Genomic DNA, 12,300 nt, shown 5'->3' on the forward strand with positions numbered 1-12,300 from the left:
AATGCACTCTGTCATTTATTTTTTAAAAAAATAAATTAAAAAAAAGAAATAGGTGATATGAAATTTAAAAATACACTAGGTACACACCTGTAATCCCAGCTACTCAGGAGGCTAAGGCAGAAGGATCATAAGTTTGAGGGCAGCCTGAGCAACTCAGCAAGACCCTGTCTCAAAATTTAAAAAGGGCAGGAGATAGAGCTCAATGTGAGTACCCCTGCCAGTGCAATTCCCAGTACCCTCCCCCAACAAAAAAAGAAATTAAAAAATACTCATGGAAACATAAAGCACTTGTTTATTATTATTGCTATAATCAAGGCAAAAATCTCTTAAAACAATCAGCCTTGATAATGGAAATATAATCAGAACCATTACTCATAAATTTACAGTTTGTTCTCTGCTGTTGAGACTTCACTGTTTCATACACACTAACAATAACAAGACCTTGACTACAAAAGAGGAAGAACAAAGAACTTGGAAGTTACAAAGCATGGCTTGACCACTTTCCTAGTTCCTGACTTCAGACTAATCACTTACCCTCTTTGAACCTGTTTCATCATGTGTTTAAAAAAAGTTAGAGAGGGGGCAGAATAACCCTACCCACCCACACAGAGGATCAACTGAGATAATACAGGGGAGAACATGGAGGAAAGTGTAAACTCTAAAAATTATACAAAAATAGAGTATCACTAAGCAAGAAGGGGAAGTGATCATCAGTTTACGGAAGCCTGAATGACAGTCACCAAGAATCTTAAATCCTGGGAAATCCTGGGATGTGGCAAAGGACCTTAATGACCAAGTCCCCAGACTAAGGAAGTATCTGCCTTGACAAGCCATTTAATATGGACCCAACTGTAACCTAGAAACACTGTCAGTTTTATTTTACCTTAATATACATTTGTATAGGTAATAATAAAAAGGCTATTACACAACAATTCAGTGAGTTTTAACTAGTTTCAAGAATATCGCATGCAGTTACAAATGAGAGGTAGAAAGACACTGTATTAAAGACCTAAAAATACAAACATCATATAAATAAATGTTCAAATTAACTGCTGGAATTTCATACAGATAAATAAAGTAGAAATTACATTACTTTGTCAAAGTAAAGGAAATCCATGTTTGTTTGTTTTTATCAGTACATTAAAATTAGAGTAATGCCGAAGAGCTTCTGCACACTGTCAGTTCAAAATATTTTATGTAAAAGGCTTAAAATAATAGGATTAAAACTGGTGAATGGTTTATTTCAAGTATTCAAGCAGGTAAGTAAAAGAAACCAAATAATATACAACATATGAAACATTCCTAAAAGGATGTTAACTGCCTGCTTTTCCATTACAAGCTATTTGGTGAACTGTCAGGATTAACATTAAAAATACACGTTAGGCTGGAGAGAGCTGCCATTTTCCTAAGAGAAAACAAACCTAATTTTTCACTAACTTCATGTAGAAACTCCACATCACTAACAAGCCTTTGATCACCAACTTTGTTTTGGCCCTATGAAAATTCTCAAGAGTATCTCTTGATTCATGATAGTTTTTCTAATACTGTCCAAATAAACCTATTCTTTAATAAACCTAAAGTCACAGGCATCAATGCACATTTTGCATGCACAAGGAAAAATGCAAACAAAGTAAACATCAGCAACTCAAAATATTACTAAGAAGATCTGTAGGTGTAAATAAACAAATAAAAAATGCAAAGATTCACATGAACACAAGTTTTGATCATTTAAAAGTTCAATAGAGATTACATGTGAATTCTAGAAAGGGTATATATATATAATCAAGTAAAATACTTTAAACAAGTCCATTGTGCCTCAGTTAGTTTTAAATTGCAAAATCCAATACACAGTTGTTTTAATAAATTAGTGCAATATGAAAGATTTTGGAAGAATTAACGTATGTCCATACTAGATCAAATTGAAGATTTCAAAATTTCTTCCAAGAGCCATCTTTTGATTCTTCTTAAACTATTTCTTCCTGAGCTGTTGAAAGATGCATGCTCAGGTTCAGACAAACTCACCCCAAACATCAAACTGTCTGACGAGATGTATATTCTTGCTTGTGTACACCTCAGCAAACACATGGCATTTCATACATTGCTCTATGAACTGAGTGAAGTGCCACTTGCCTTATTTCATGTTTAATTATCCATAATAATAAATGATAATTCTAGTTCTAAGGTATGTTTATTTACCAAGTTCAAACAGGGAGCAAACTGGAATACTCCTGCTTCTGCTTCTACAAAGAAAAAGGGAAAAGGGAGTATCTTCTCCAGTAAGGCAGATTTTCTACAGACATGTAGTTTTTGGATTGTTTTTCCTTTTTGAAATTGCTGCTTGTTCTTTGGTAGTCACCAGTTAAACTAGTTTCCTGGGGATGGGTGACAGAACCAAGCTGTAATCTCAAATGTATCACCTCATGCTCCCACGCCGGTCCATGGACATGCCTGCTTCTCACACAGTCGCAGTGCTACAGCAGAGTGCTGACAATCTTCTTTCAATACTAGATTTATCTAGAAATAATTTTTTTAAAAATCAGAATTAAAAGTACTTATATTTTCAAAACCAAGGAAAGAACAACTAAGGGGAAAAAAATCACTAACTCTATTGGAATCATTGTCTCTTTTCAATCTTTTCCCTGAAGGTAATAGAATATATTTTCTTCTATCTGGTAATAGTTTAGATATATGATTTTTAACTTAGCGGTAAAATTCAGAGAAGCACATCGCATAGAGAACATTTGGATTTTAACATCACCTTCTCCTCGAAAATCAGATTGCTGGTCTTATATCTGATAAGTAGTAATATCCCCTGGAATCCTATCCATCTCTAGTACATATCCAGTACAGTATCATTCTCCATTACATATTCTATACAGTATCAATCTGCAGTACATAGGCTCTTTATAGGATTCTTCAGTCACTAAGCCCAGGATGCTTAAGAGAGTTATGTTCAACAATAAAAACAACATTCTCCTACATACATGAGCACACACTTGCTAAAAAGGAATGCAGAGTAGAAATCTAAAAACCATCTGTAATTTACACGCATAATCTCCAATCCTCAAAACTCTGCAAGGTAGGCAATGCTATCCGCATCATATAGTATAAGAAAATAACACAATAGAAAGGTTAAATGGTTTACTCAAGTTTGGAAATCCAAGATTCAACCCAGGCAGTATGTTTATAAACCCTAAGCTCTTTTGTTTTAATATTTTTTAGTTGTAGGTAAACACAATATCTTTATTTCATTTTTATGTGGTGCTGAGGTTTGAACCCAGTGCCTCATGTGTGCTAGGCAAGCACTCTACCACTGAGCCACAACCCCAGCCCCCCTAAGCTGTTTTTATTATATACTGCAAGAGACAACTAAATTGCCATCAATAAATATAATGGTCTTTCCTTATCCCCAACGGATATATTCCAAGACCCCCAATGAATGCCTGAAAGCATCAAGAGTATCAAACTATCTAATAGCACTGCAATACTAAGACAAGAGATCTGATAACCAAGAGAGCTGCTAAGTGACTAAAAGGTGGGTGGCATATCTAATAGCATGGATAGGCTGGACAAAGGGAAGGAGCAATTTATCACACTATGGATTGTTTGTTTCTGAGTTTTCCATTTAATATTTTTACACCTTGGTTGACCTTGGGTACTGAAAATGTGGGAAGCAAAACTGTAGATACTGGAAGACTACTGTGTAGGTCAGCTTACATTTATGTACATTTTCAATATCTGCAGGGTCTTGTAGAATCTTAGTTAGGCCTTCCAAGAGAAGGGCTGCCTTATGGTAACGATAAACAATATCTTCAGTCTGCTGAAACATCTCATCCAGGGCTGCAGACTGAACCTGGAACCAGTCAACAAAAAATTCTCAAATTTTCCAAGAAAATACAAATTCATCTTAGCAATGCAGCTTTTAAATAGCATCTACCTAAAATTAACACATTTTGATGAAATGCTATAGCCTACTAAACTATACAGAACTTAGATTCATCAGGATGAGCTACTTAAAGTAAACTTCATTAAAAGATTGTTACAGTAATATGATGAAATGATGTTAAAAGTCATTTGTTGGCTTCTTTTTCTAGTCAAAAGAATTTTCAGGTATGTGTAGTTATTCATTCATAGATAATTACTGAGCACCTACTAATGCCAGGCACTCAGCATATAAATAAAGGAGTGCTCACAGTCTAAAGGAAGACATAAGTCTGCAAAACATGCATTTCTTCCTTTCTTTGGTACCAGGCATTGAACCCAGGGGCACTTGACCATCAAGCTACATCCCCAGCCCTTTTTTGTATTTTATTTAGAGATAGGGTCTCCTGAGTTGCTTAGGGCCTCTCCATTGCTGACGCTGGCTTTGAACTCAAGATCCTCCTGCCTCAGCCTGAGTTGCTGGGATTACAAGCGTGCGCCACCATGCCGGGCCAAAATATGCATTTCTAATTTTAAGGGACAAGTCTTATTTCAGGAGAAAGCATCAGGATGGTATAGAATACACAGGAAGTCCACCTAACCCTGCAAGAGGATATTAGGGGAAGCCTCCAGAAGATAATGTTTAGGCTGAATCATAAAGAGGAGCAAGAATGAGCTGAGTAATGGGAAAGGTGGGAAGAGGTCTTTGCAGAAAGAGAGAATGGTAGTGTTATTCATACGGGTTTTCCCAACAGCGTCCTTATGTTTTCTTTGATCATTAAATGCCAGAACTCTCAGTAATCTAGTATTCTAATTGTTAATATGCTCTTTCAAAAAATAATTTAAAGACATTTATAGTCAACCAAATAAAATAGATAAAGAAAATCAAAGCAATGAAAACGAAAGAGAAAAATATAACTAAAATTTAACTGTTGATACCTCTAAGCTTCCTAAGCAACTAGGGCAAAAAGAAGAACCTACTGAAGTTACAGGGCTGTTATTATCAGAAAGGAAAGAAGCATTATAATTCCTTATGAGAGGACATTTTTCTGGGCACAAAATTCTTAAAAAGTCTTTTTTTAGGGGGAGGGGGGTTGCTGGGGATTGAACCCTGGGGCACTTTACCACTGAGTTACATCTCTGGACCTTTTTATTTTTAATTTGGAGATAGAATCTCACTAAGTTGCCCAGGCTGGCCCCGAACTTGAGATCTCCTCATTAGCTGGGATCTTTTTCCCTGTTAAGAATACTGAATAACAGAACGCATCCTCATCAGAAACACTCTCTTCATTGGCCTTATGAACTCTTAATTCAGTGTAGAGTAATACAATGCATATTATTCCTATCAACAGTTTAGAACAATAAAATGTATATTATTCCTGTCATTTTATATTCTTGTTATTTTCATGTGACTATTCATTTTAATCGCTTTTGAAATAAGACTAAGAGTATAGTAATAGTACAATTCAAAGTACACAAATAGGTAAAATCAATTACATTACTATGGTTAAAAAAAAAAAAGATTAGTCAAAAATAAACTTTCCCCACTTAATCACTTATTTAATAGCTTCTATTTTTATCTATGCTTCAGAGCAATTTTTCCCCAGTAGAGAAAGAAAACAAATTATTTTTGATATTATAACCAGACAATTAGAAAAGTAGATTTTACTTGATGCTTGTACTTTAATAAGGTCAGTTAAGTGGAATCTGTGCCCATGAATTTTTATACTGGTTAACAAAGCAGTATATTTTCTAACAGTTTTACTAAGCTAAAATTTCTTAAATAATAGAAAATGTAGAAACAGGTCCAGTTAATGCTTTTAAATGCAAACTACTAAAAGATGACACCATGCCTAATCTTAGCAAAGTTTAGCAGGAGATATAAAAAAATTCTGGGCTGGTGATGCAGTGATAGAGCACTTGCCTAGCATGCACAAGGCCCTGGGTTTAATCACCATACCACAAAAATAAAAAGAGAAAAAAGAATTTTATCAAAAGTGGTAGCCAGACTTAAGGAAGTTCATTAAATATATTATATTAAATGTTACTTCAATGTTGGTAAGGCTGGGCATGGTGGCAATGCTTGTAATCTCAGCACCTTGAGAGGCTGAAGCAGGAAGATCACAAGTTCAAAGCCAGCCTCAGCAATGGAGAGGCACTAAGCAACTCAGTAAGACCCTGTCTCTAAATAAAATACAAAATAGGGCTGAGGATGTAGTTTAGTAGTTGAGTGCCTGATACCCTCAATCCCCAATACCCTCCCTCCACTAAAAAAAAAAAATGTTAGAGAACTTCAATTCCTCCTTTTGTAGGATGTTATCACAATAATAATTATAATACTCTGGATTCAAAAGATACTCTTAAAGTACTGCCGTGCTATACAATATTAAACCTTAAAAAAGGTTACCATTTCCACAGCACAATTATAGATGAGTTTCTCTGCAGTTACACTGTTGATTTCATCAATAAATCTCTGTTTGTCAGAGAAGAAGCGAGTCAGCTTTTCTGTGATTTTTTTGCACATGGTGATGCAGAATTTATATCGCTCATTCAGATTTTTGACAACTGGAAAAAAAGTTGAGATGAGAACTAATTTTAATTTTCCTTTAGAAATGATGACACAGTGACACACACCTTTTGTGCTGATTTAAGGAAAGTAAAATTATATGATCACTGAAAGGAAGGATTGGAAATCCGGTTCTATGATCTCTATTTCAGTATGAAATGACAAAATAAAGTCCTTACAACCTTTCTGTATCAAACACATGGTGAAAAACAAAACATCAGCATAGTTTTCCCTATTAGGATACTGAATAGCACAGTGCCTCTCTCTCCATTGGACAGGAAGGGACGAACTCCAGAACTCCTAAAGCCACAGCTGCCATACCTTGTTTCACGGCCGAGGATGGGCTCAGCTTCCCAGACTTGATCTGAGCTTTGGCAAGATGCAGGGAAGCTGCAAGCAGCTGTGCTGCTTTCATGTATAACACCAGCTGTTCTACCCGCCTGTACCAGGAAGACAGGAATAGAGAGTTACCTTGAGAACCAACCCACCAGACTTGGGGCTCCAATATCAGGCCACCATTCAAATATCCTTTCTATAAGCATATCCTCCTCCTAGGTTTTTTAACGCAAATATAACCCCTGAAGGGAGAAGATTTGACATGAAGACAGATGTGTGAACTTTGACTATAATAGAAATGCTCAGATAAAAATCCACACCATCTCCCAATAAAGGCAAGGCTTAAATTATAAAATTCTCTTAGCTCATACAGTGACATCTTACACAATAAAGTAACTTAGAGATTCCTTTGAAGATTTTAATAATATTTGACCTTCAGTAGCTGACAATGCCAGCAGCTCAGGCACAAAGTTACAGAAAGCATGAATATAGCAATGAAATGACAGGCGGTGGCACGTACCCCCAGTCTTTGCTCAACTGGCTGATCTGGTCCACAACCACACTCTCTTGAATCTGGTACAAGGACACAGCAGATGTGCACAGCTCAGGGTTCCCCCCCCTCACAGCTGTTAGGTCCAGCACACACTCCGTGAACATCAGCATCACATTCAGATGGCGTAAGGTATCTGTGTGTTCTCGCTGCAGCAAAGACACTGTCTTAGAACACTCTAGATAAAGAATTTCTGTATATAGCTGGGTATGGGGGCACACACCTGCAATTCCATCTACTTGAGAGGCTGAAGCAAGAAGACAAGTTTGAGGCCAGCTTGGATAACTCAGAAACAAACAAACAAAAGGACTGGAGATAAAGTTATGCAATTCACTGGTAGAGTGCTTGCTTAGGCCCTGAGTTCAATCCCCAGTACAGGAAAAAAAAGAAAGTTTGACTGTATTTTTTCTATACATAGTGTTTTTCCATACTTATGAATGTCAGAATGATCAAAGGAAATTGACATTTTTAAATTTCAAAAAGCTGGTAAGAAAACAAAAATGAAACCAATGTGGGTTTGTGCAAGTGTTTATGTATGTTTTAGAGCACTCACATAAGTTAGCTCCAAAAAGAGCAAGACACTGTGCTTTTACCAGAATTAAAACAAAAGAATTAAAAAAAAAAAAAAGATAAAATCAGTATATTCAAGACAAAACAGATATCAAGACTGCAAGGACAGCTACTTGGGAGGGTGAGACAAAAGGTTCAGAAGTTCGAGGCCAGCTTGGGCAACTTATGAAACCCTGTCTCAAAACAGAATTTTTAAAAATGGGCTGAGGATACAATCTCATCAGTGCTCAGTAGGAAAATACCTGCCTAGTCTATGTAAGGCCCTGAGTTCAATTTCTGGTACCAAAAAAAAAAATTAAATGCAAGGATACTCTGCACACTAAAATCACTTTTTAAAATTTTTTGAGATGGGATCCCTGCTATGTTGCCCAGGTCGTCTCTTATCTCCTGGGCTCAAGGAATCCTCCTAAGTAGTTGGCATTACAGGTATGTGCTAGTATGCCTAGCTCTTAAATCACAATTCTTCATAGTTCAGTGAGTTGTTATTGTTATTTTAGTTTCTATTGATTTTTCAGTCAATAGTAGATTCCTAATACCAAAGCTCTAATTTTCTGTGTTCTTTTCAGTTAGTTAAAGAGAGGAGCATAGGAAGACAGAACAGCAATCTGAGGGATGCTGTAATTTTAAAATACGTACTCAATTTTTGCTTTGAGATTTTTGTTTAGTTGTAAATGTATTTTGAAATCTAAAGCATGGCCTAAAAGTTAATTGAATAACTTATTCTCCTTTTATGACTAAAAGAAGATAATAGTTTTCTTAGATACAGGAGAATAAACCATTCAATTTTTGAGTCTCTCTGCTCTGTGACAACATATTGTCAACTATATGCTCCAACATGTTCAAACATGTACTGGAATGTAATTTATGTCTAATTAGATGTAGACTAAAAAAAATACTCAGGTTTATTTTTTCCAACTTTAGATTGGACTAGATACATCCTCAAAATTACTACCACAAAATCTCTACTAAAAATTTGCATGCAATATTTTGTAATTTTTATGTGAAAAGTTAATTCTTATTCATACAAAATAGAAATATTAGAGATCCTAAATGGAGAAAAAATTTGCTCTTTAGTTGGCCCAGAAAGTTGATCATTTTAATTTAAACCTCAGGCTAAATTAAGACCTCAGGCATTCAGGGACTGAGGACAGACACATCATCCTACAGAGTGTTTTCCTTGAGTCAGGATTGAGGAACTAAGCATACACAGCTCTGAAATCATAAAACATACTCTGGTTCTGGATTTATGCTCACATATTTCAAGTTATATACAATATGTTTCTTTTCTGGAGAAGTGGACCCACAGAGAAAAGGTACTAATCTATAAATATGAGCATCCAGTCCATTTGGTAGGTATATTACTTTATTAATGAACAAAATATGTCATTACTGGTTTACTATTATTGTTAAAAATTTTAAATTAGCTGGGCGCCTGTAATCCCAGACTCAGGAGGCTGTGGCAGGAGGATGGAGAGTTCAAAGCCAGCCTCTACAACTTATCAATGTCCTAAGCAACTCAGTGAGACCCTGTCTCTAAACTTAAAAAAAATACAAAGAAGGGCTGGGAATGTGGCTCAGGGGTTAAGTGCCCCTGGGTTCAATCCCCAGTGCCAAATAAATAAATGATGTTTTATTTTTAAAATTTAAAATAATAAATCAATTATGCCTATTTATTTTTATCAAAGAAAACTTTGAGAATAAAAGCTTACTTTTTAGGACACAGATTATGCTTTAAAATATTATAAATAGTAAATAAACTTTGGATAAAAAATTGAGAACACATAATGTGTCACTTCCTATGAACATGGTTGCTATGGATGAGTGTAGCAACATTATTTTGAAAATATAATATTAATGTTTTTCAAATAGAAAAGAAAGAAGCCAGACATGGTGGTGCACTCCTGTAATCCCAACAGCTTGGGAGGCTGAGGCAGGAGGATTATGAGTTCAAAGCAGCCTCAGCAACTTAGTGAGGCCCTGTCTCTAAATAAAATATAAAAAAAGGCTAGGGACATGGCTCAGTGATTGAGTGCCTCTGGATGTCTGTAAACTCAGCAGCTTGGGAGGCTAAGGCAGGAAGTTCAAGGGCAGCCTCCGAAACTTAACAAGACCCTGTCTCAAAATAAAAAATTTAAAAAAGAGCTGGGGATGTAGCTCAACAATAGAATGCCCCTGGGTTCATGTTCCCAGTATGGGGGCAGGGGGGAGGAGCATAATTTCAGAACTGCTCAATTTATTTTATCCTTTTGTCACCACTAGAACACTCACATCATATCAACATTATATTATCACACCACTGTAGTCTTTTCTCTACCTCCATCAGTGTCTCCTCTGGCAGTTCGGGGGCTTCAAAAGTGATAAGCCCCTCTAGGCTGGGGGGTGAAGCACCATAAGGCACATATCTCAGGCTGGGAGCTACCTCTGCTCCCGGTGGGGAAGAGCCCAAGCCCGGGCCAGGTGGGGAGCCCACACACACACGGCCACTTGCAGAGCACAGAGAGCCTCCTGAGCTGCTGGACCCCACTGCAAGGAAACATAAAACACAGCACAGCGTCCTGAGTTAGGTCACAGAGGGGCTTTTACACCCACTGCTCCTCTTATTTACTGAACAAAACCTACTGAGTAATAAAGTTCAAACAAAAGTCCCTTATCCCCACCCAACTTTACCATATGAATAGTTTTTAGTTTTCCATGTTCACTTACAATCCTTGTCTATGTGTATATTTTATAGATATCAGAGCTAGTTTTCTTATATTCTACTCTAAAAAATTTGTACCATAAACATTTTTCCTGGTTGCTCCATCAGTTTCATAATTATAAGATTCAATAGATATATAGTAATTTATAATCTTTATATATGTGAAGTTTATCTGGAGTCATTTATACTATTTGATTTTTTTTTTCATGTTACAAATATCACTGCAATGAAATTAACCAAGTTTTTCCTTCTTTCAAATGACTTCTATGTGATAAATACTCAATAGTGGTATTATAAACAAGAAAGGAATTACCACAGATGAATATTATAAACATTTTTACAGCTTTTCCTAAGAATTGCCACATTATTTTCTATAGCAGCTGTAAGCACATATATCCCACTAAAGCTTGACAAGACTGGGTATTAAGTTTTTAAAAATGTCACTACAATTAACAGATATAAAATGTTACTGTTTTAAAATGGCATTTTCTTACTTATCGTATAAAATTATAAATATTTATAAAACTAAGATTTTAATTCTACCTATCTTTTTTTGTTGATACTAATATCCTGATTAGCAACTTATTTAGAATAAGAGAACTTAAATAACACAAAGCACAATATATATGATGGTATTATATACTTTGAGTCCAATCTAAATACTTTCTTAATTTCTCTATTAATAAACTACTTATAGAATATGGATAATAATAAAAATATATTAGCCTATCTAAACATAATGTGTCACTTCCTATGAACATGGTTGCTATGGATGAGTGTAGCAACATTATTTTGAAAATATAATATTAAGGTTTTTCAAATAGAAAAGAAACAGTGGAACCCAAAGTTCAAAAATAAAACTTAAGCTTCTAGAAAACTAAATAAACAATATACTAAAATAAGATTTCAAAATATAAGTTGAGAATCACTTTGGTTAGACAGCTGCTTCTTCATGGATCAATTATTTATATTTTATATTATATATATTACATATGAACATACAAGCATAATGGATATTTCTAGATTTATATATATATAATGTAGCACTTTTACTTTACGAAGTCCCCCCATCCAAAATGCTGCCTCATTTAGTACTTATAACCCTTGTTCACTGGCAAAGAAACTGAAGACCAAAGAAATTCAGTGACTTGTTTAAGTTGTAACACTACATTACCCTCAGAATACCACACTCCAAATACTTGCCACAGATTGAATAGGACAAACATTTCTCACCTGAGGTGGTTCTTGTTCGTAGGACCATATGGGTACAAGTGGGGCCTGTGGCGCTGTGTGGAGGAGACCCCACAGTGAAGAGGACAGCCCTAGAATTTGTAGCGGTTCCTGCGGGTGGTGCCAGTACAACACCACAGGCTCCTGCAGGAGCTACAATAAAGAGTTTACAAAATGTCAGGTTACCTTGACAGTGTATTTACTATCTGCAAGTGGAATTACAGGGAGACTTTAACTTTTATATTAGTTTTCCTTAGCAAAAGCATTTATTACTCAAAATCAGAAAATATGATGCCACACTTCCATTAAAATATTATAATCTTCTTCATACCAAAGTCTAATATTTAGTTACTTTTGTTGTAGTGCTGGAGATTAAACCTAGGACCTTGAACACACTAGAAAAACACTTCACCACTGAGCTACATCCCC

At 35.7% G+C, this 12,300-nt stretch overlaps 1 protein-coding gene across 2 annotated transcripts in view; it reads right to left on the reverse strand.

Annotated features, from left to right (window-relative positions):
- Positions 1–269: 269 nt before the first annotated feature.
- Positions 270–12,300, reverse strand: part of LOC124080739 (serine/threonine-protein kinase ULK2-like) — a 38,073-nt gene continuing 26,042 nt past the window's right edge. The window contains exons 7-13 of one of the 2 annotated variants that reach the window (XM_046426736.2): positions 11,875–12,024; positions 10,258–10,466; positions 7,344–7,522; positions 6,809–6,927; positions 6,329–6,486; positions 3,718–3,853; positions 270–2,514 (exon numbers count right to left, since the gene is read on the reverse strand). In XM_046426736.2, the coding sequence (XP_046282692.2) occupies positions 2,456–2,514; positions 3,718–3,853; positions 6,329–6,486; positions 6,809–6,927; positions 7,344–7,522; positions 10,258–10,466; positions 11,875–12,024 (1,010 nt within the window). In that variant the 3' untranslated portion in view covers positions 270–2,455. The remainder of the gene's footprint in view (positions 2,515–3,717; positions 3,854–6,328; positions 6,487–6,808; positions 6,928–7,343; positions 7,523–10,257; positions 10,467–11,874; positions 12,025–12,300) is intronic. The other variant, XM_058573415.1, reaches the window with a different exon arrangement.

Source organism: Marmota monax, unplaced genomic scaffold, assembly GCF_021218885.2.
Source record: "Marmota monax isolate L192 unplaced genomic scaffold, Marmota_monax_Labrador192_F-V1.1 WCK01_AAM20220418_F8-fsc01260, whole genome shotgun sequence".
Lineage (NCBI taxonomy): Eukaryota > Metazoa > Chordata > Mammalia > Rodentia > Sciuridae > Marmota > Marmota monax.